A 24,898-nucleotide genomic window follows, 5' to 3' on the forward strand; every position below is an offset into this window, starting at 1 on the left:
GTTGACACCCGGGGCCGGTCATTTTTTTAACACCCCCCACCCCAAATCCAGTACTAGGCATACCGAGAATACAAAACACGACCTATAGAGCAATTTTACCATACCATAAGCAGTCGTTTCTATGAGTCACACAAGGAAAAGGAAAGCATCTTAAGCACTACAGTGAGCACTAGAACATCAATTCACCTATTGTAAAACGAAACCAGACAGAATAGTACAGATCGTCGATCCTGCACAGTCAATGCCAACTGAAAGCCATGTCTTTTTCACAAACAGATACACCCTAATCCACTATAGAATAAGTAATCATAAACTTTCTATTTAGACAAAAATTAAACTGAACCCCCAATGCCAGACTCTGCATACAATGCAACGCCACAGAAACAGAAAATGTCTCCTAGTACTGTGCAAAATATAAAGACAGCAGATGTAAATTTGAAAAAACTAACAAATACCAATCACCACTTTACAAATTAACAAATAGAAATAAAACAAATACAGAAAATAAAATAATACCATTTTATTGGACTAATACATTTAACTTCCAGAGGCCAAAATCTCCTTCCTCAGGTCAATACAGTATAGTGCTGTTACAGTATCCTATCCTGATCTGAGGAAGGGGGTTTTGTTCTCTGAAAGTTAAGTCAAAATGTATTAAAATTAGTCCAATAAAAAGATTACCTTATTTACATGTTCTATTTATAAACATTTATTAACACAGCTAAAATACTATATCCTAAAGCAAAATAATAAAAATATATATTTACAGTTTGTTGTCTTTGGTTTCTGCTTTCCTCATCTTCTTTTCACCGTCTTCCTTCCATCCAGCATCTGTCTTCGCTCTCTCTCTGCCATCCAGTGTCTGCCCTCTCTAATGTGCCTTCCATCCACCATCTGCCCCAGTCTGCCATCTCTCTCTCCCCCTTCCATCCACCATCTGCCCTCTCTCTCTCCTTTCCCTCCAGCATTTGCCCTCTATCTCTGCCCCTTCCATCCACTGTCTGCTCTTTCATTCCCTTCTATCCACTGTCTGCCCTTTCTCTCTGCTCCTTCGATTCACCATTTGCCCTCTCTCTTTCCCCCTCCCATCCATTCAGGGTCTGCCCTCCCTCTCACTCCCCATTCCATCCAGGATCTATCCCCCCTCTCTCAATGCCCCCTCTTTTCGGCTCCCAGTTCCCACCTGCGGCTGCCCCTAGTTCCAGATCCATTGATTCTCCCATCCACCCCTGCCCCAGGCATGACCCCATTCTCCCTCCTGCTCACTTTTCAGACCCCAGTTCCAGATCCATGCCCCTTCTCCCATCTGTCTCCCACCCAGTCCCTTTCTGCCCATCCAAGTCCCCCTCACCCCATCTGTCTCCCACCCAGTCCCTTCTGCTATCCAAGTGCCCCCACCCTCACCCCATCTGTCTCCCACCCAGTCCCTTCTGCCCATCTGAGTCCCCCTCACCCCATCTGTCTCCCACCCAGTCCCTTCTGCCCATCTGAGTCCCCCTCACCCCATCTGTCTCCCACCCAGTCCCTTCTGCTATCCAAGTGCCCCCACCCTCACCCTGTCTCCCACCCAGTCCCTTCTGCCCATCCGAGTCCCCCTCACCTCATCTGTCTCCCACCCAGTCCCTTCTGCTATCCAAATGCCCCCCCACCCTCACCCCATCTGTCTCCCACCCAGTCCCTTCTGCCCATCCGAGTCCCCCTCACCCCATCTGGCTCCCACCCAGTCCCTTCTGCTATCCAAGTGCCCCCCACCCTCACCCCATCTGTCTCCCACCCAGTCCCTTCTGCCCATCCGAGTCCCCTTCACCCCATCTGTCTCCCACCCAGTCCCTTCTGCTATCCGAGTCCCCCCCACCCTCACCCCATCTGTCCCCCACCCTCACCCTGCCTCGTCTTCTCCCTGCCACCCGGTCTTTAAAAATAAATTGCCGACGCGATAGGGAGCGCAGCACCTCGTGTGCAAGTAAAAGAAGCGGATCCGATCATCTCATTGGGCCTTCCTTCACTGTCCCGCCCTAGAGGAAATAGGAAGTTGCGTCAGAGGAGGGCGGGACAGTGAGGGAAGGCCCAATGAGATAATCGGATCCGCTTCTTTTACTTGCACACGAGGTGCTGCGCTCGCTATTCGCGTCGGCAATTTATTTTTAAAGGGCTGGTGCGGGGGAGGGGCTGCCAGGAAGAAGAGCAGCGGGAGCGGCGGCACCCCCCTTTCTGATGACACTCGGGGCGGACCGCCCCGCCCCGCCCTTGCTGGTCGGCAGCGCTTTCACTGACGCTGCTGCGACCCAGGTAAAATATTTAAAGGCCTTTGCGGCGCGGGGCGAGGGTAAGCACCGCGGCGGCGCCCTCCAGAGGTGGGCGCCCCCCTGCGGCGCTTACCTCGCTTACCGCATCGGCACGGCCCTGGTGGGGTTCCCCAGGGGTCTGTGCTAGGACCATTGCTTTTTGACACATTTATAAATGATCTAGAAATGGGAGTAACTAGTGAGGTAATCAGATTTGCTGATGACACAGTTATTCAAATTTCAATCACAAGAGGACTATGAAAAATTACAAGAGGACCTTATGAGACTGGGCATCCAAATTGCAGATGACGTTTAATGTGAGCAAGGTCAAAGTGATGCATATGGGAAAGAGGAACCTGAACTATATTTGTGTTGCAAAGTTCTACATTAGGAGTCACCGACCAGGAAAGGAATCTAGGTGTCATCTTTGATGACAACGTTGAAACCCCCTTCTCAAATGTGTGGCGGCGGCTAAGAAAGCAAATAGAATTTTAGGTGGTATTAGGAAAGGAATGGAAAACAAAAATTAGGACTTTATAGTGCCTTTATTTTGCTCCATGGTGCGACCGTACCTCAAATATTGTGTGCAATTCTGGCCACCGCATCTCAAAAAAGATATAGTGGAATTAGAAAAAGTACAGAGAAGGTCGACAAAAATGATAAAGGGGGTGGGACGACTTTCCTATGAGGAAAGGCTAAAGCAACTAGGGCTCTTCAGCTTGGAGAAAAAGACGGCTGAGGGAAGATATGATGATAGGTGTATAAAATAATGAGTAGAGTGGAACAGAATGGGTAGACGTGAATCATTTTGTTTTTACTCTTTCCAAAAATACTAGGGGCATGCAATGAAGCTATAAAGTAGTAAATTTAAAACGAATCAGAGAAAATATTTCTTCACTCAATGTGTAGTTAAACTCTGGAATTCTTTGCGAGAGAATTTAGTAAAAGCAGTTAGCTTAGCGGTGTTTAAAAAAGGTTTGAATAGGTTCCTAAAAGAAAAGTCCATAAGCCATTATTAAAATGGACTTGGAGAAAATTTACTGCTTATTTCTAGGATAAGCAGCATAAATGTGTTGTACTGTTTTGGGATCTTGCCAGGCACTTGCGACCTGGATTGGCCACTGTTGGAAACAGGATGCTGGGCTTGATGGACCTTTGGTCTGTCCCAGTATGGCAATACTTATGTACTTATGTACTTATGGGATGGGACTAAGGAGGCTAGGGCTTTTCAGTTTGGAGAAGAGACGGCTGAGGGGAGACATGATAGAGGCATAAAAAATAATGAGTGGAGTGGAACAGGTGGATGTGAAGCGTCTGTTCACGCTTTCCAAAAATACTAGGACTAGGGGGCATGCGATGAAACTACAGTGTAGTACATTTAAAACAAATCGTAGAAAATTTTTCTTCACCCAACGCATAATTAAACTCTGGAATTTGTTGCCGGAGAACGTGGTGAAGGCGGTTAGCTTGGCAGAGTTTAAAAAGGGGTTAGACAGTTTCCTAAAGGACAAGTCCAATAACCACTTCTAAATGGACTTGGGAAAAATCCACAATTCCAGGAATAACATGTATAGAATGTTTGTACGTTTGGGAAGCTTGCCAGGTGCCCTTGGCCTGGATTGGCCACTGTCGTGGACAGGATGCTGGGTTCGATGGACCCTTGGTCTTTTCCCAGTGTGGCATTATTTATGTACTTATGTAATGTTCTCTTTTGGGTTGCATGCGAGACACTTTGGGAGTGCAGTATTAATGAAGAGTGTGTAGGCACATTTACGCGAAAATCCAAATTTGTGCCAATTTACATCAATAATTGATTGTTAACGGCTCATTAACTAATTAGTTTGCCCAAATGTGGGCAACTTTATGGAATCCGGGGGTTTGTGTCTATCCCATGCATGTTTGGATTCTGCCACTCCTATATTTTCTAGGACAAGTCTGATTCAGAAAGTTTTCACCACTCTCTCAGTAAAAAAATCTTTTCTCACATTCCTTTGGAGGGTCCATCCCTTCAGCTTCAAGTGATGTCCCCTTGACCTTGGGTCTACCAGTTTATAGGAAATGCCACTTCACAGGAAGTTATTCCTCTCGTATTCACCTCATTGATTTGCTTCATTCGTCTTTCCTCAAGATCCATCTTGGCACGTAGAAAGTTGGCGTGCTCACTCCCATCTCCAGGCATCTCAAAGTATACATCTACACCATCTGTCGGCCGAGGAGTTGGTGTCACTGCAATGATACAGAAGGACTTTGTCACCTGTAGTCACCTTGTGAGGCAAAGGAATGGTAGCAACAGATCACTGATGGGATCATTCAGATGAGCTCCAGGATGCAGGGTGCATGCTCTGTGATAATATGCATCCCTTCACTGAAAGTGACATCACAGGCCTCTAAGCCTCACCATCACAGTGCTGTGTATGTCTATTAGCACTACAGAAATAATAATAATTATTAGTAGTAGTTATCACAGACATCCATCATTTGCAGTGACTCAGACATTGTAGTAACTAACTCACAGTGACACCAACAATGACATCATCGATCTCAGTAACTCACTCACCAAATTAACCATCATAAATGTTTTGTAAATGTCTTCTCTACTATTAGAAATAACTAGGAGCCACAATTTAGGTGCCCACTTAACACAGGCTGTAAACCTATTCTATAACACTTAAAAAACATGTCCATCTGTTAAAAATAATCAAATCCTAATTTTGGAAAGTCAGAATTTGGATGTTTCACACTGCAGTTCACCCAAATAGAAAGGGGGTGTGTTGTAAACGTGTTTTGAGTGGGCCTAAAAGCAGGTCATCCAACAGGGATTTTCAAATGGGAACAAAAGCCCATGTCTAAAAAGAAGGATGTTTTTATCTAGACCAAGTTACAGTCACGTTGTGAGCAACTGACCACCGGAGGGATTAAGACATGACTCCTCCTTAATCCCCCAGTGATTGTTGTCCCTTTCCTTTTCCTCTGAAAGTGAAACAGGAAAGGAAAACCAGGCTCTATGTCAGCTGTAGGTATTATAGCCATTCTAAATAAAATAGCACATAGGTCAGAAGTATAGCCTAATGGTTAGTGCAGTGTACTATGAGCCAAGAGACCCAGGTTCAAGTCCCACTAGGAGTAGCCTCATGGTTAGTGCAGCACACTTTGATTCTGGGGAGCTGGGTTTGATTCCCCCTACAGCTCCTTGTGACTCTGGGCAAGTCACTTATGCCTCCATTGCCCCAGGTACAAATAAGTACCTGTATATAAAATGTAAACCACTTTGAATGTAGTTGCAAAAACCACAGAAAGGCACTGTATCAAGTCCCATTCCCTATAAATAATTCTGAGCCTTCCAGAAACAGAAAAACATCTACTATACCTAAATGCCTGAAGCCTATTGAAGTGGTGTACATTCAGGTACAGCAGGTATTTTTTCAGGTCCCAGAGGGATCACATTTACAACAACAACAAAAAAGAGTTATAAATAACGGGGTTTGAACCTGTATCCCTTGGTTTACAGTCCACCGCGCTAACCACTAGGCTACTCCTCTGTTTGAAAATGATGCCAGACAGATGTTTATGTCCCTGGATTTTCATTGTTCAAAAGTTGGACATTTCACTTTCGAAAATGGGTATTCATTTTGGATGTTTTCAGTGCAAAAACATTCAGCCCTAATCGAAAAAGAAATCTAGATGTTTTTCCTGTTTGATTATGGCTGTGAGATGGCTGGTATTTTTGGATGTTATGAGCAGGACTTTTTTTTTTTGGACTTACACGTTTTTTTCAAGAAAATGCCCCTTACAGAGTTCTATAAGTTACATGTGTACATATTAGACTTATCTATGCTCTGCCCATGTCCCTCTCTTGTGAATGCCCCTCACATTTACATGCCATAGGGGAAATTCTATAAATGGCACTGAAAAATGGGGGCCGGAAAAGATCGGTGCTGAACGCTATTCTATAAAAGGCACACACCCTTTATAAAATAGCACTTATCACCGATTCTCTGGGCACTGTATTTATGCCTGCTGAAATCTGGTATAAATCCTGGTGCTCAAGTTGGGCACGCTGACACATTATTCTGTAACTGCACAGAACTCTTGGAATGCTCCTGACCCCTCCCATGGCCACGCCCCCTTTTGGGATGGGATTTAAGTGCCCAGAGCTATAAAATAGTGTGCAGCCAGATATGCATGCAAATCCTAAATGGTGCCACTTAACATCAATAACTGGTTGTTAGCATCCAATTATTGATAGTTAACAGCTTGTTAGCCAATTAAGTTGCACATGCATCTCAGGAGTGTGCCCAGGGGTAAGCACTTTCATGCTAAAACTATAGAATAGACAGAGTGCTCTGCTAGCTCCTACATTCAGGTGCAAAAGTGCTAGTTTTCTATAAATTTAAGCATGCAAATGGTGCTTGAATTTAAGCAACCTGTTACAGAATAGAAGCCAACCGAATTTTGGTTTCAGTTTTGGTTATGGTGCCACAACTGGCCCAAATCCGTTTTCTGCCCAGTTTCGATTTCAGCCAAAAGTTTATTTTAATTATTAGCCATGTTTTCAGTGTTCAGCTGAAAATGGCCATATGTTTTCAGTGGAAGCCCAAAATTTGTGCTTTGTTCCGTTTGTCTCTCCTCCCATCGAACAGGAGTTGTCCCTCCTCTTGGCCCTCCCTCAAGTGCCTCCCTCCCTCAACCAGTGTTGCCAGGTGGGCGGTTTTACCGCCCAATTGGGCGGTTTTCCGCGACCCGCCGCGGGCAATTTTTGCCCGCGGCGGGTTGCGGTTTTTTGGGCTTTTTTTTTTTATTTTGGGCGGGTTTTCCGGCGGTTTTTTCGGCCGCGGGGGCGGGGTTAGTGACGTTTTGGGCGGGGTTACTGACGTTCTGGGCGGGGCCGATGACGGGGGAGGCGGGGCCGATGACGGCGGGGTTGATGACGACGGGGGTGGGGTTGATGACGACGGGGGGGGGGGGTGATGACGCGGGGGTGGGGGTGTCAGGGGCGGGGTTTGAGTTTGGGCGGGTTTTGGGCTGTTTTTAGGCTGGATTGGGTGGGAAAAAAATTTTCCACCTGGCAACCCTGCCCTCAACCCATAGGCTGTCTTTGGCCTAGTTTATAATCCCTGGTGATCTTGGGGTGTACTTGGGGCAGAAGCGATCCCTAGTTACTCCTGCTCATCTCAGCTCTCAAAATGACTGTCACAACTGGGGCATGCTCCTGCCCTGACAACACCACTAAACCACCAGGGAATGTAAGGTAATCTTGGGTTGGGGCAACTCTTTATATATTTTTTTGTACTGCAATTGCAAGTAATGCAGTTACGATCTTTATATGGTAAATAGAATGCTGCAAATAAATGCTTTTGATATATAATTTTTGCAGGAATTTAAGTCTGTAAATTTGGGGTGATAAGATCCTTAGGAATTAGCTTCTCTGTGGAGTTATGTCATCAGCTGCCACTCTGAGTGTGGCACAAAATCAGCCACTTTAAAAGTACTGTGGCTTTTAGTTTCAGTTTTTATTAGCTGCGATCCATCTAAAGGGTCATGGATTTGATATACCGCCTTTCTATGGTACAACAAAAGTGGTTTACATTTATTGTATACAGGTTTACATTTATTATATATAGGCTATTTTGCCTGGATGTAAAATATGGTCTTTCATTATTTAAAATATTCCAGCTTGGATACTGTGGGTGTAGCAGAGGGATGCATACTACAAGCTCTGACAATTCCCAGTGGCCCTCACTGGTTCATGTTCAAACAACCAAACCTGAGTTTTCGGTTTTGGCTGAAATCAGGTGATGAGTTTTGACTCTAGTTTCAGCCAAAAGCTAGTTTCAGTGGCAGTTTCAGGTTTGGTTGGCCTATTAGAGAATGAGGGGGAATATATGTCTTTATAAAATAGTTTCACAAAACCTGTTGCAATTGTATATTTCTACCTGCTTGGGATCAGGCATAAATGTACACAGGTGAAATACACACATATGCAGTGGCGTAGGAAGGGGGGGGCGGGAGGGGCGGTCCGCCCCGGGTACACGCGCTCGGGGGGTGCCGGCCCCGCTGGTTCCCTGCTCCCTCTGCCCTGGAACAGATTACTTCCTGTTCCGGGGCAGAGAGGCAGGGAACCAGCGGGGCCGACGCAGCTTCGAGTGACGTGCACTCGGGGCGGATCGGCCCTCCCGCAGGTAAGAATGCGGTCCGGGGGTGTTCGCTCCGGAGGGGGGGGATGCGCCGCAGAGGGGGGGTGGTCGCGCCGTGCTGCACCCGGGGGGGGGGGGGGGTGCACAGCGGCGACCCGCCCTGGGTGTCATTACCCCTCGCTACGGCACTGCACATACATGCATATTTTATAAACTATCCCCCTAATATTCAGCGCTATTTAATTTGCCAGGAACAGCTTCTGGCCGGTTAGATTGTGCTTCACAGGCTATTCATGAATATTCAGCAGGAGATAGCTGAATATTTGCGGTCAGCGCTTAGCAGATAACCGGTTATATCAAATGATATAACCGGCTATCTGCTAACATTTACCGCATTGCTGGCTAAGTTTGGCAGCCAAATCGGGCCACCAAAATAGCAGGCCTATCTTTGGTTGATCTGAACTTAACCGTTCCGCGCTGAATAATGACTTTGGCCAGTTAAGTTAAGCAGACAAAAAATAAACTGGATATTCAATGCCAGTCTCACCGCCAAGCGCAGGAGTTAGCCAAGCTGCCTCCTGTGGTCTGAATATCAGCCCCGTATACATTTACTTCATGAATCTGCCCAAACTCCACCCCTGAGCACACCACACTCGGATGGCATAAAAATACACACCTTCTTGTCATATTTTTACGAGCGTAGCTTATGGAGTAATTCTATAAGGTTTCTTTTAAATATGTGAAACAGGATTTACATGCAGGAAAGGTTTATATAAACTTACCTTGTAAGAGGGCAATATTGAAAAACCTGAGTAGTCTGATGACCTTGCAAGTTAACTTTCCACTTAGAGGTGTGAAGTATGTGCAGGGATTTCAAAATAAAACCCAGTATCTACTTTATTTATTTACCCTAACCCCACCCTATCCCCATATATGCTTCTGGCCCCATTTGGGGGGGAATTTATACTGGGCAACCTACCTGCACTTATTATTAATGCAGTGCAATATCACTGAACGCTGTCTTCTAAATAGAGGAAATTGTAATTCTGTAATTTTTCGTTAGCTGGTCCAGGCCCGCCATGCTGTCTCTAAAGCAGGTGTCCTTATAATACTCCTCAGGCCCACCAATTGGCCACCTGTAGAACTGGGGTGGTGAGGCCTGGGGAGGAAAGGGTTATTCTAGGGAGTTTTCCCTGCAGTCCAGAACAGGAACAATATCTCTGAGCTGGATGCCTGCTAGGGATGGGTCAAGGACAAATATCTTATTGTGTACAGGAGATAAACGCTTAGTGCTGAGCTCAGTCTCGTTTCAGGCAGTGCCAGGCCCTCAGAGACTTGAGCTGCACTCTGCTGGCACAGGAACCCTTCCTCCAGCCATGCCAGCATGGTCATCTGATTAATAGCTCATATGCTGATCAGAAAACAGAGTGCTGCAGGGAGGGATTCTAGTGGATCTTGCATTTTGCAGTGTGGTGTTAGGGGGCATGCTTCCATCATATGCAATACTGACTCTTTCATCCTACATGTTGGGGGAAGAACACTCTACTTTTTGAACCAGAACTGACCAAATGGTGGAGAACCACATATTAGATTCTCTAAAAAGGATTATACCTCCCAATAGCAGGATCGAGGGGAGGGAGGGGGAACATTAACTATGTAAGGATGTAGAGGACCCTGGAGTAAGCATACTTCATTAATGGAATCCTCACCACCCTCTCCTACTTCAGCTGGCTCACCTTTGACTTCTTCTTCGGTCGTCTGCATGGTTGTGGTTATGGTGGTCTGAGTGATGCTGTCCTCGTAGTAGCTGTGTTCTACAAAGTAGTCATCCATGTTGCCTGCAAACTCATCTGTGTCATCCACAAAGTCTGCAGCATTGTCCTCCTGCCGCTCCAGTTTCTCATCTTCATCCTCATTTTCCTCCTCCTCGTCATCCTCTTCCATATCCTCCTCCACCACAGACGCTTGACTGGTCACCATCTTATCACTATTGACATTGTTGGACAGTTATGTTACATAGTCTGGGTGCAGCAGCCAGGACTCATGCAGCCCCTTATACCATCCTTACCACCTTTTGCCCGCTGACCACTGCTTGCTCAGCTCCTTCTCAGAAGACACCCTCTGACTCTTCTTTACTTGGGTTCTTCTGTTATAGATCTCTACGACTCCCTAAACTAGGTGCCCTCAACACATTTCTTCGGAGAAGCACAATCAGTCTAGTTTCAAGATATCCATAGTGAATATGAATGATAGATTTGTATGCAATATCTCCATTGTATGCAGATTTATTTCATACATATTCATTGTGGATATCCTGAAAATTTGACTGGCTGGAATGTCCCAGGGACGCAGTTACCATGGAGTGAACCCGGCAAAATGCCCATAGTCACCTAATGATGGGGGGGGGGGGGGGGCTGCCTATGGGTGTAAGCTCTCCTCTCCCTCTGGCATCCTCCCATTTTCTTCCACCAACCCCTGTGTGGGCCTGGCATCTCTCTACCCCCTCTTCCACCCCCTACCCCACCTACGGTCCTCACAATACACTGCAGATCTCTGTCACAGAAAGCACTTGAACTATGTAGCCTCTGCCCAGTCCCACCAGAACCTTCCCTGTGTCGCATTCTACTCACAGGAAGTCACATCAGAGAGATGACACATGGTACAGGAAAGGTCCTGGCAGGGTTGGGTAGAGACCTCGTGTTTAAATTGCGTTCTCTGCCGGAGATGCAAGACATGTTTTGAACATTGCAGGTGAGGTAGGGGGATAGAGAGAAGGCAGGCCCAAGTGGGGGAGGGAGGGGGGTTAGAGAGATACTAGACCCTTGGTGGCGGGGAGGGGAGTTAAAGAGGCCAGATCCTTAGAGGGGGAGAGATGCTGGAATTGAGGGGGGAATCAGAGGGAAGAGAGGGAGAACGAGAGAGACCTGGAGCAAAGAGGAAGGAGGGGAGAGATGCTGCACCTGAGGGGGAAAAATGGAGAAAGCTGTACCTGAGGGTGGGGTAAGAAAGAGGGAAATCAGGGAAGAGAGATGAGAGACCTGGAGCAAAGGGAGAGAGAAGAGAAGAGAAGAGAGAAGAGGGGGATGGTGGAGGGGGAGAGAGAGAGAGAGAAGATGGATCAGGAGGGAGAGATGGGGGAGATGCTGGACCAACATAGAGGGAAGGAGAGAGAGAGGGGCTGGACCTGGGGTGGGGATGCAGGAGGAAGGCAAGAGTGAGGAGAAGCTGGACATAGGGAGGGACAGGGACACAGAAAGGATATACTGGATAAAAGAGGAGGGATAGCACACACAGAGGGGGAATGCTAGACAGAGTAAGACATAGACACAGAGGAGAGTTGCTAAATATAAAGGGAGGATAGGGACACGGACAAGGCAGTTGCTGTACATGGCGGAAGATAGGGACAGGGACACAGAAGGAAGACACTGGACAGGATGGATAGGGATACAGAGGAAAAATGGCAAAAGGACAGGAGACCCTGGAAAAAAAGAGTTAAGAAAAAAAACAGAGAAATGTGGAAAACAGACACTGGAACCAGAGCAAAACACTGTGGGACACTGTGTTATCAGGGTACAAATTGTATCGTAATGATAGAAAGGATCAAATTGGAGGGGGGTTGCGCTATATGTTATTGAGTCAAATAAAATAAACATTCCACATGACACAGATAGCAGCGTGGAATTATTATGGATGGATTTTCCATGTGTGAAGGGAAGGAGTATTCTTGTAAGGCTGTACTACCATATGCCAGGACAGAATGAACAGACAGATAAAGAAATGTTTACAGAAATTAGGAAAGCTGGCAAATTGGGCAACACTATAATAATGGGTGATTTCAATTACCCCAATATTGACTGGATAAATGTTACATTGGGGAGTGCTAGGGAGATAAATAGATGTAATAAACTACTGCTTCTTGGAGCAATTGGTCCAGGAACCGACAAGAGGGGGAGCTATTTTGGATCTGGTCCTTGGTGGTGGTGTTGATTCCCTGGGAAACAGTGATCATAACATGATCAAGTTTGAGCTACTATCTGGGATGAACCCACAAAGGAAATCAACTGTAGCTGCATTTAATTTTTGAAAGGATGACTATACTAAAATTATGAAAATGGTTACAAAGAAGCTAAAAGGTTAGAATGCAAAGGTTAGGACACTAAATCAGGCGTTATTCAAAAATACCCTCTTGGAAGCCCAGATCAGATGCATTCCACATATTTGCAAAGGTGAAAAGAAGAGAAAACGACAGCCAGCACGTTTAAAAGGTGAAGTGAAAGAGGCTATTACAGCAAAAGGAATGTCCTTCAAAGAATGGAAAAAGGACCTAAATGAAGAAAATAAGAAGCAACATAAGCACTGGCAAGTCAGATACAAAGTATTGATAAAGAAGGCTAAAAGAGAATATGAACAGAAACTTGTCACAGAGGCAAAAACTCACTGTAACAACTTTTTCAGATATATCAGTAGCAGAAAGCTTGCGAGGGAATCTGTGGGAGCAAAAGGGGCACTCAGGGAGGACAAGGCCATAGAGGAGAAACTGAATGAATTCTTTGCTTTCGTCTTTACGGAAGAAGATGTAAGAGATCTGCCTGTACTGGAAATGGTTTTCAAGGGTGAAGATGTGGAGGAAATGAAAGAAATCTTGGTGAACCTGGAAGGTGTACTGAGCCAAATCAACAAATTAAAGAGTAGTAAATCACCTGGACCAGATGGCATACATCCAAGGGTACTCAAAGAACTCAAGCATGAAATTGCTGATCTGCTGTTAGTAATATATAACCTGTTGTTGAAATCATCCCTAGTACCTGAATATTGGAGGGTGGCCAATGTGACGCTGATTTTTAAAAAGGGTTCCATGGGTCATCCGGGAAATTACAGACCAATAAGCCTGACGTCAGTGCTGGGTAAAATAGTAGAAACTATTACAAAGAAAAAAATTACGGACCACATAGACAAACATGGTTTAATGCGACAGAGTCAGCATGGGTTCAGCTGAGGGAAGTCTTGCCTCATCAATTTGCTTCATTTCTTTGAAGACATGAATAAATATGTGGATAAAGGTGAGCCGGTTGATGCAGTGTATCTAGATTTTCAGAAAGCTTTTGATAAAGTTCCTCATGAGAGACTTCTGAGAAAATTAAAGAGTCATGGGATAGGAGGCAAGCTTCTCTTTTCTTCTTGCTACCTACTGACAACAGTTGGGGAGGGGTGGAGGGTGCTATGACCCCCATCTTTCTCCTTTTCTCCTTGATACCTACTGACAACAGTTGGGGTGGGGAGGAGAATGCTGTGATCCCCATCTTTCCCCTTTTTTCCCTTGTTAGCTACTGATAGCAGTTGAGGGGAGGGAGAGTACTGGGACTCCTATTTTCCCCTTTTCTCCTTGCTACCTAATGACAACAATTGAATTAGGAATTGGTTATTGGTTACAGTTGATTTCTTTCAATGAAGGTGGGTGAACTGTAGAGTGCCGCAGGGATCAGTACTGGGACCAGTGCTATTTAACATATTTATAAATGACATGGAAATCAGAATGACGAGTGAGGTGATTAAATTTACATATGATACCAAACTATTCAAGGTTGTTAAAACACGAGTGGACTGTGAAATATTGCAGGAAGACCTTAGGAAATTGGAAAACTGGACAACCAAATGGCAGATAAAATTTAATGTGGACAAATACAAGGTGATGTACATTGGAAAGAATAATCCAAATCATAGTTACGTGATGCTAGGGTCTACTTTGGGGGTCAGCAACCAAGAAAAAGATCTAGGTGTCGCTGTAGGTAATACATTGAAATCTTCTGCTCAATGTGCAGTGGCGGCCAAAAAAGCAAACAGGATGCTAGGAATTATTAGGAAAGGGATGGTGAATAACACCGAAAATATTATAATGCCTCTGTATCACTCTATAGTGTGAACTCACCTTGAGTACTGCATTCTAGTCTTCATATCTCAAAAAAGATATAATGGAATTAGAAAAGCTTCAAAGAAGAGTGACCAAAATGATAAAGGAGATGAAACTCCTCTCATATAAGGAAAGGCTAAAGTGGTGAGGGATCTTCAGCTTGGAAAAGAGATGGATGAGGGGAGATACGATTGAGGTCTACAAAATCCTGAGTGGTGTAGAACAAGTAGAAGTAAATCGATTTTTTATTCATTCCAAAAGTACAAAGACTAGTGGACACTCAAGAAAGTTACATGAAAATACATTTAAAACAAATAGGAGGAAATATTTTTTCACACAACGAATTGTTAAGCTCTGGAACTCTTTGCCTGAGGATGTAGTAATAGCGGCTAGTGTATCTGGGTTTAAAAAAGGTTTGGACAAGTTCCTGAAGGAAAAGCCAATAGTCTGCTATTGAGACAGACGTTGCCCTGGGATTGGTAGTATGGAGTGTTGTCACGATTTGGATTTCTGCCAGGTACTTATTATCTGGCTTGGCCACTGTTGGAAACAGGATACTGGGCTAGATGGACCATTGGTCTGACCCAGTATGGCTACCCTTATGATCTTATGTGGATTTCTGGTATCTTGCATTTCAATTTCAGTTACTGTGACACGTTTTCTATACAGGTCTGGAATGTGTTACCTCCTTTCAGGGTTTGTTTACTGAAGCTCTGAAGGGATTCCTCCTCCCCTACCCCTCTGTTATCACCCTCCCACCACCACCACCATTTCCACTACCCTAAGAGAGATGATGTTATAGAGGGGACCCGTCTTAATTTTTCCACCCGAGGCCCATTCAGTCCTAGCTACATCACTGGTGTATCTAAAATATAGAAACAGAGAAAATGATGGCAGATAAATGTTATATGGCCTATCCAGTCTGCCCAACCATATCATCCTCCCCCTAAAGACTTGGTTGAGAACTTCTGACCTAAATACTTCCTGGCTTGGACTCTTTGTTGGGGTTTCCAACGTATCCCAATTAACCAATAAGGCTGATCCAATTCTGATTTTTTTTCCTATTTAATTCTCTAGGAGCAACATGGTGTCATCTCCTTGCCTGCACTGTGGAAATCCCAGGACTGGCTCTGTTTCCTTGGACTGGTTTGGGTGAGTTGACAACTGTGCTCTTCCTGTTCAAAACTTCACCATCCTTCACACCTAGTGATCTATCCTGTATAGAGCCTCTCTCACCCCTTCTCTACTTCTTCTTGGTTTATTCCTGACAAAACTCCCTCTCCTCAGCTTAGCATCTGCTATACAAGTGTCTACCTTCACCAGCCAATGTTTCGGTCCTTCCCCGTGGAGGTCTTCTTCCTTAACTTAATCTTCATCTTTTCCTACACAAACTGTGCTCAGCCTTATCTTTAGTTGTTCTCTTTTCCCATAAATCTTGTACCCTTTTGTCATCTCCACTTCCCGTACAGAAAACCTTGTGCTTTGCACATCTCTTCTTTCCTGGCCTGCACTCTTTGTATAAAGACCTCTCTGTTCCTCATCTCAGTTTCTTTATCTATACAACAACCCCATTCCTCACCTGGGCTTGGCCTCATCATCCTTCATTTGGGTGATTTTCTGCATGGCAGATGTCACATCCTCTGTCTTTCTGGATGGGGCATGAGATGGGCAGCACACATACTCCACGCCGCGGAAGTGGTCTGCCCCACACGGGAGCAACATCCCATAGCTGTGCAGTTCCAGCAGCTCCATACCACAGGCCTGAGGTGGAGAACAATCCTTTGATGCTTAGTGCTTTCACCTACTGAGAGCCACCCAAATGCCCTTAACTCCACACCAATATCCTTCCCTAGCCTGTTCCCATAAGAGCTGGCTCTTTTTGTGTGAGTATATATACCCAGTGCATGTAGCATGACTTCAAACTCGATCTAATCTCAGATCTATAGCCAAATGCATCCTCATATTTCCTACCAAGTCCATGCTGTTTATCCTGTCTGTGTGTTTCTATGTACCTAGCGCTGTACATCATCTCCATACACTGAGCCAGTCTGTATTATTTATTTTTCAATAACATTCAATCAGAATCCCTAGCACTGCGCTGTCCATACCCTGTCTGTGCCTCTGTGTGTACCTAGCACTTATCCAAACCCCTTTCAGTACCACTGCACTACCCACTCACCTCCTTGCCCACTCGATGCCAGTACATGTAACTTTCACATGAATCCATCTTTTCCTGGTGAAGGAATTTACACTTATCTGGAACTAGCAGAGCTTCACTCACAAACTCACCCACTGCAGGAGAAAAAAAGAGAAACATTTCATATTTATTCTCCTTCTTTCTGCCTTTTCCCTTTGTTCTTGGCCTAACAGTTGTCTTTTATTTCATGCACACACTTACCCAGGCATCTGATTGGCACCACGATATGCCGATGACCTTTGCACTTTGATCTGCCTTTCTTGCACCAGTTGTTAATTGTTACTGTCTGTGTAGACTCCATCACATTGATTATCTGGAGCTCTGGGTAAACCTAGCATAGGAAGGATATGGCAGAGTTGAAGTTGTTATGTATAGAGGTATCCCCATTCCCTCTTGAAGCAGGTATGGGAGGTACTGCTATGATCCCCTCCAATAATTAGGGTTAATGGCAGTGCTGCAACCCCCATATTTTCTCTTTTCTTCTTGTTACCTACTGACAACAGTTGGGGAGAAGAGAGTGCTGTGACCCCCATCTTTCCCTTTTTCTCCTTGATACCTACTGACAACAGTTTGGGGGGGAGGTGAATGCTTTGACCATCATCTTTCCCCTTTTCTCCTTGTTACCTACTGACAGCAGTTGAGGAGGGGGGGGGGGAAAGAGTGCTGGGACCCCTATTTTTCCCCTTTTCTCCTTGCTACCTAATGACAATTGGGGGGGGGGTGAGAGTGCTGTGACCCTTATCTTATCCCTTTTCTTCTTATTATCTGCTGATAACAGTTTGGGGTGCAGAACTGTGACCCCCATCTTTCCCTTTTTCTACCTACCTTCTGACGGAAGTCAGGTCAGAGGGAGCAGTACAGTGAAGTCATTACTGTGATCCCCCCCTTTCACCTTTGCTCCACATTACCTCCTGACAGTAGTTGAGCATTTCCTCTCTGGACCCGAAGCAGCTCTGTGTCCCAAAGGCATCGGGCTCCCACTTGCCTGTCTGGATGTTCATGTGCATGGTGAGTTTCCCGCAAAACATGGCAATTTGCGGTTCTACTGTGGTGAAACCTGCCCCCGCTCCAACTGCCATAGCCTGCAGTGACAAAAACAAACAAAAAAGAGAACTGGTATTAATCACTCCATACGCAGCTGTCCTCGGGCGATTCTATAACTGGATGCCTCTGGCTGGGCACTTGGATGCAGCGTGGGAAGCACATATATTCTATAACATCTGTGCACACAGATTCTGTTATAGAATACTAGCATAAGTTGGCAGAAATGGGTATACACTTAGGTATGCCAGTCTTTGGCAGGCATAAATGGGCCAGCTCAAGGGACTGTGGTGCCCTGAACCAACATTTGCTTCAGTACCCCATTCCCCCCATGATGCAGTACCTCCCCCTCTCTTTCAATTCCCCCTCCCCACCTGCACTGGTGAAAAAGGGCGCCAAAATACCAGTCTGGCATCCCTCTCTCCCTCCATCCTATGGATACCGAACTGTGGGCAGAGGGGGGAAGGAAGGGAGAGGATAGAGATGCTAGACTGAGATTTTGGCACCCTTTATCACTGGCGCCCTGAGCCAATGCTTCCCCTGGTCCATAGGTTGACCTAGCCCTGATGGGCACCCTTAAGTGCAGCACTTACGTGCATAATTTTACAGTATTCTGTAAGTTGTGTGTATAAGTGGTAGACACATCCATGCTCCACCCACATGTATGCCCCCTTGCATTTACATGCTAAAGCACTTACGCATGTATGTTAGAGAATACAAATGCATGTATGTGCTAGTATTCCATAACATAGATGCACAAATGGAACCTAACTTTAGGTGCCCTGTTATAAAATGAGGGTGGTAGGAGTTTATGGTCTACAGTTTGAGCAAAAGGATGCCAACTGGTTCCATGTCACAGGGACAGTCAAATCCAGTCCTGACTTTACTCCATTGTATCTAACTGCAGTTCTCATATTTCTAAAGGAAACTACAAGTCCTTAGATGCAAGAAGAGGGGAGGATGGCTTAGCCAGTCCCTAATGACACAGGGCCCCTGAGGTGGGTAAAGGCAGGCCAGCCCTCCTCCTCTTCCTCTCCTCACATCTGCAGCACCTGAACATCTCAGAAGACTCTGTCTCCCCTCCCCCTCCACCATCACTGCCTTTGCTCTGGCTTGCTTTCTCTTTGGCAGCTGTGGAGAGGTGTTGCCATAGTAACCACTCCCAGTGGAGCTGCCTTATCTTCCCTGTTGCCAAGGATACCGTCTCCCAAAAGAATTTTAAGTATTTCGTCCTTAGTCGGCTTCTTGTTTTCATTTATGTTGGGGTTTCAGCTCCTGGAACATGTGCACAAATACTGCATCTATCAAGATAGCTATATCAGTTCAGTTCTAACCGATTCCACCACTGTATTTTCAAAACTGATTTAATAGCTCTGGAATTTTTAATTTTTTTTTTTACTATGGCAAACTGACTAGTCTGTGACTGCTGGCAGTCTGAATGGTAGCGAGATTATGGGACAACTAAAACAGTGAGAAAGAAAGAAGGCATACTATCGACCCCCTTCTAGGCAGGTCAAAAGCAGACTGCAACAGGGAGAGCAGGGAAGGGCAGCGATTAAAGAAAAACCAAGGACTGGATAGTAGTAACATAGTAACACAGTAGATGACGGCAGAAAAAAAGACCTGCACGGTCCATCCAGTCTGCCCAACAAGACAACTCATGTGTGCTACATTTTGTGTATACCCTACTTTGATTTGTACCTGTGCTCTTCAGGGTACAGACCGTATAAGTCTGCCCAGCACTATCCCCGCCTCCCAACCACCAGCCCCGCCTCCCAACCACCGGCTCTGGCACAGACCGTATAAGTCTGCCCAGCACTATCCCCACCTCCCACCACCAGCTCTGGCACAAATTCTCTGTTCTAAGATCCTTTTAAAAACCTACCTCTCGTGTGCAATTGTATATTAAATCAACCTTTTTGAAGCTAAAAATACGGTCTCTTTGTGTTCTGAGTATATGGTATCTTTTATATATACTTAATTTATTTAATTTATTGCAATTATCACCTTTGGTGATTGGTGGAGAAATTAATATCCTAAAACTTATAAATACAGCGCCTGCTCTTAAATTATAAACAGTAGCGAGTGCTCTAGAGCTCTTTCCCCCAAAATAAATAATTTCTTGTAACATATTAACAGGAACACAATTGGTGCCTAAAGTAGGTGGCAGCTTATAGGATTGCCTTTAAGGTGACTTGGTTTGACTCTTGATTGGAGGAGTAGCCTAGTGGTTAGTGCAATGGCTTGGGGAGCTGAGTTTGATTCCCACCATAGCAGCTACTTGTGATTCTAGGCAAATCACTTAAACCTCTATTGCTCCATGTCTAAAATAAGTACCTGTAATATGTATTATAAACTGCTTTGATTGCAACCCACAGAAAGGTAATATATCAAGTCTCATCCCCTTGATTCATTAATTTGATATACTGCTTAATACAGCAAAGACAATGGAATGTAAAATGACACATGCCCAGTAGGTGGATGAGAAGGGCAGATGCCCAGGGTGCAAAGCTATTTGATGTAGAAAAATAACTGATCTGCAATCAGAGCTGCCAAGTTACCCAGTTTCATAAGGGAGACTTTTTGCCAATCCTGTTGTTAAACTTATTTCTTTGGATTTTTACATCCCAAAGCTGTGTGGTACATGTAGTCTCTGATTCTAACCAATTGAAATCAATGATGCAAGCTCCATAATGCATCAGGATGAGTTGGCAGAAATCCAGGATGGGGTTAAAATCTCCCTCATGGAACTGGGTAACTTAAAAGCTCTGTGCAAGTGTGGACCAGCAGCAGATGAAAAGCCATGAAGTTGTTCTCCAACCACCCAAGCTGGGGTGTGAGGATTGGGAAGAGACAGGGCTGGCTTAATCATTAGGCAAATTAGGTGGATGCCTAGGGGAGCTGCTTCTGGGGAGACAGCAAAAAGCAGTTACAGACAAACCAAAGCAAGAGGCCCTGACAGCCACACAAATTCAAATCTACTTGCATTAGCATGGCCTTTTACCCACAGGGAGCTGGGCAATTTTCTGGGAGTTATCTTTGGGGAGCTGCAGCAATGAGGCTCGGGTCGTCAGAACAGTGATAGAGAAGTGCCACGGACCCTGAGGAAGGATCGAAACTCTGGCCATAGTCGGCCATGGCCCTCTAGACTGCATGATACAGCTAACCCAGATAAGTGTTAAAAATATAAGAAAGCCAAAAAAATAAAAAAAGATACAGAGATAAAGAAGTGAAGACTTCAAAAAAACAGAAGGAGGGAAGTGTGAAGCCGATGATGAGAGTGGATGCTCCCAGTCGGTTCAAAATAATAATTTAAAAAAGGGGAGCACTGTTGAGGCTTCCTTCAACTCCTAAAATATCCTCCCTGGTTGTTGATTTGGATGTGTATGTCACTGCCGTAAATGATAATTAAGAGGAGGATTATTAGATGTACAGTACACGGTGTAGAAGCATCCTCTTCAGCTCGGAACAATTTTCTAATAGCCCATTTACCTGAGTAAAATGACTTTTATAAATTACTCTCATTAGTAGTAACAGAGGGAAACGATGTAAGAGAAAAAGTAAAAATTAATGAAGTGCTTGTCTAAAATCCTCGAAGCCCTAAAGATTAAGAATTTTAAAAGGAAATGACCTCTGGAAACTAACCGACATGGCCTGATTTGGAAGCAATGGCAGGTTGTGTAACTCAGACATAAGTTTTGTGTGTGATAGCTCCATAAGGGGCTAAGCTGGATAGTGACTCTTTGCCTCCGTATCCATAATTGCTCTTTAGAGACGGGAGGGATGGGAGGGAGGGGAGGGGGGAGGATGGGGGGGAAAAGGGAGATTCAAAGTAACGAGAAAACTGGCGAAACTGTTGGAGGCTATTTAATTGTATGTTTTGTAGTTAATATTCTTAAAATGTATTTTGACTATAGCCATACAAACTGTACTATTTTGTCTTTTAATAAACACATTTAAACATAAATTACTCTCATTAGGTATATATACCAACAAAGTTTAATACTTCAAAGTATGATGTCCAATTATGCACTTTTAAGGATATTTAGATAAGTTTAATTATCTAAATATCATGGGGGGCTTAGAAGACTAAGGGGTCCTTTTACAAAGATGCGCCAAAAAATGGGCTGCGCTAGTGTAGGCGTGTGTTTTGGGGGTGCACAGATCCATTTTTCAGCGTGCCAGTACAAAAGGCCTTTTTTATTTTTGCCGAAAATGGATGTGCAGCAAAATAAAAATTGGCATGCGTCTATTTTGGATCTCAGACCTTACCGCCAGTCATTGACTAAGCAGTAAGGTCTCATGCTTTAACCATGCGGTAATCGTCTATGTGCATAGAATGACAATTACCGCCCAGTTTCTGCTGGACACGCGTTAAAAATGAAATTACCGCAAGGGCCATGCAGTAGCCGGGCAGTAACTTCAAATTGACGCATGTTGGGCATGTGTAGGTGCCTATCCACCTTATAATCGAAAGAGAAAAATGCCCATATTCCGACCTAAATCGGGAGATGGACGTCTTTCTCTCGCGGGCGCCCAAATCGGTATAATCGAAAGCCGATTTTGGGCGTCTTCAACTGCACTCCGTCGCAGGAACGAATAAAGTTGACGGGGGCGTGTCGGAGGCATGGCGAAGGCGGGACTGGGGCGTGGTTATCAGCCGAGGAGAGATGGGCGTCTTTAGCCGATAATCGGAAAAAAAGGCGTTTTTCCCACGATTTTGGGTCACTTTTTTTGGACCCTTTTTTTTCACGAACAAGTCCCAAAAAAGTGCCCCAACTGACCAGATGACCACTGGAGGGAATCGGGGATCACCTGCCCTGACTCCCCCAGTGGTCACTAACCCCCTCCCACCAAAAGAAAACCCACTTTACAAACTTTTTTTCCCAGCCTGTATGCCAGCCTCAAATTCTGTACCCACCACCATGACAGCAGAATGTGTTCTATCCTCTGACAGCCTTTCCCTGGTTCTGATGTGGGTCTCGGGTGAGTGTGACACCTTTTCTGTTAAGGGCACTGCAGAGTCACATCAGCAATGCATTGTGGTGGGTGTAGGGTATTGGGCTCCGTGATTCCACTAGCTTGTGTTAAATGCTCACGATGTTGGTAGTTGGTAGGCTATACTCCCATGGTGCTTTTCCCTCTGCTTACTGGGTCAGAGTGTGCCCTGTTTTGTTTCCGGTAGTCTATGAGGTAGTGGCCATTTTTGTAAGCCAGTTTTAGATCCTGTTCATGTGTTAGCCACGTTAGACAACTTAGTTCTTACCTTGAATGTTGCTGAAAGAGGGCATTGTACACCATTCTGCCAGCTCGGACCTACTGCTAATCTCAGTACCAGCGAGACTCGTTGCCAGTGGGGCACAACCTCTGATCTGCAGTTTACTGTGAATAAACGTGCTTATACAAATAAAGGACGTTTTCAGCGAGATTAGTCTTCAGGTGTCAAATGGTGTGCCAAGGTTATACAGCAGCAACAAGTCCTGTCCCTGGAGCACTTTTAGTGGGTACTGCAGTGCACTTCAGGCAGGCAGACCCAGGCCCATCCCCCCCCCCCCCCACCTGTAACACTTGTGGTGGTAAATGGGAGGCCTCTGAAACCCACTGTACCCACATGTAGTTGCCCCCTTCACCCCTAAGAGCTATGGCAGTGTTGTACATTTGTCCCTCCCACGACCAAATGGCTTGGATTAGGACGTATCTGAGCTGGACGTTTTTATTTTCCATTATCGCAAAAAAAAAACAAAAAAACGCCCATCTCAGAAAGGACCAAATCCATGGCATTTGGTCCGTCCAAACCGTATTTTCGAAACAAAAGATGGACGCCCATTTTTTTCGAAAATACGGTCTGTCCCGCTTCTTCACGTACCTGTTTTCGGACATAGACGCCCATGGAGATGGGCGTTTGCGTTCGATTATGCCCCTCCACGCGGCTTAGTAAAAGGGCCCCTTAAAGTTCATCTAGGGTGCATAATGCCCTGTGGGAAGATGGGACTGAGTGAAAAAGAACTGGATATCAGAGTTGGGGGGGGGGGGGGGGGGGGAGGAAGGAGTATGAGCAGGGAACACAAATGTATTTGCTTGCTGTGAGCACCAAAATGCCACATTACAGCATTCACCTGCCAGTGGTTTTCTGTCACTGTGGATCACTACTGTTTGTCATTTGAAGGTATAGCCAGGAATCAACATTATCACTAAGGCAAATGATCAAAGATAACATCACAGCCAGAGCTTGCCAGCTATGTTGGTGCTGTGGGTGCTTGAACACCCCCAATACTGAGCAAATGCCTTTACTTTGCCCAAGGAGAGGTAACTTATAATAGGTTTAGCACCCCCCAATCATTCTGAAAAGTTGGCTCCTACACACAGCAGCAGTGATGTGGAGTATAATTGAAGAGGCAATGGAAGGAATTGCTGTAGGTGAAGTTTAGGTGAAAATGGGGAGGATAGCTTTCAAAGCAGTTTAAACAGGTAAATAGTCATTTTTGTGTGCAAACTGATTGCCTGAAAATTTCCCTGCCCCAGTATGACTGAAGGGATATATAAGCTGTCTTGAGCAGGGACCATCCTTCCCCATGTTTAAACTTGTACAGCGCTGCGTAACCCTGGCAGAGCTATGGAAATGCTAAGTAGTAGTAGTAGTATGCAGTGGCATAGCCATGGGAAGCGGGCACAGGAGGCCTTGGGGGCCTGCTTTAATGGCTGGTGGGTATGCCAAGCCCCATCAGCTGAAGAGGTCTCCTCCGTAAGTCCTGCCCGTGCTGTCTGAGCAGCACTTAAGTCAGCAGGTGCACTTTGGCTTCTGATGCCGGTACTTTTGCGCATGCTCAGTTCAGCAACTGAACTGAGCATGTGCAGGAGTGCCAACATTGGAGACTGAAGTGCATTGCTGACTTGGAGGGTTCTGGTAGTGTGCTCAGAAAGGAAAGGGTGAATTTTGGTGATATTATAGAGAAAGAAACGACAGGTTTTAGCAGTCTGCTGAATATGTGCAGAGGAGAGGGAGGAGTCGAAGATGACCCCAAGGTCACGAGCTGATGAGACAGGAAGTATGAGAGTGTTATCCACAGAAATAGAGAATGGGGGGGGGGGGGGGTGAGGATAGGTTGGTTTAGGGGGAAAGATGAGAAGCTCAGTCTTGGTCATGTTTAGTTTCAGATGGTGCTGAGACATCCAGGCAGCAATGTCAGACAGGCAGGCTGATACTTTGGCCTGGATTTCGGCTGAGAAATGCACAGATATGACAAATATCTGTAACTTTATAATACTGTAGTTTTATTATGTTCTAAATCACTTTGAGGTAGTTGGAAAAATGATTTTATTTATTGCATTTGTA

The 24,898-nt window shown here is 45.2% G+C and overlaps 1 protein-coding gene across 2 annotated transcripts in view; it reads right to left on the reverse strand.

Moving 5' to 3' along the window:
* Positions 1-24,898, reverse strand: part of APLP1 (amyloid beta precursor like protein 1) — a 254,004-nt gene that overhangs the window by 114,045 nt on the left and 115,061 nt on the right. For both annotated transcript variants that reach the window (XM_030212233.1, XM_030212232.1), the window contains exons 2-7: positions 17,433-17,606; positions 16,726-16,855; positions 16,507-16,619; positions 15,907-16,088; positions 10,156-10,406; positions 4,381-4,511 (exon numbers count right to left, since the gene is read on the reverse strand). In XM_030212233.1, the coding sequence (XP_030068093.1) occupies positions 4,381-4,511; positions 10,156-10,406; positions 15,907-16,088; positions 16,507-16,619; positions 16,726-16,855; positions 17,433-17,606 (981 nt within the window). The remainder of the gene's footprint in view (positions 1-4,380; positions 4,512-10,155; positions 10,407-15,906; positions 16,089-16,506; positions 16,620-16,725; positions 16,856-17,432; positions 17,607-24,898) is intronic.

Source organism: Microcaecilia unicolor, chromosome 8, assembly GCF_901765095.1.
Source record: "Microcaecilia unicolor chromosome 8, aMicUni1.1, whole genome shotgun sequence".
Lineage (NCBI taxonomy): Eukaryota > Metazoa > Chordata > Amphibia > Gymnophiona > Siphonopidae > Microcaecilia > Microcaecilia unicolor.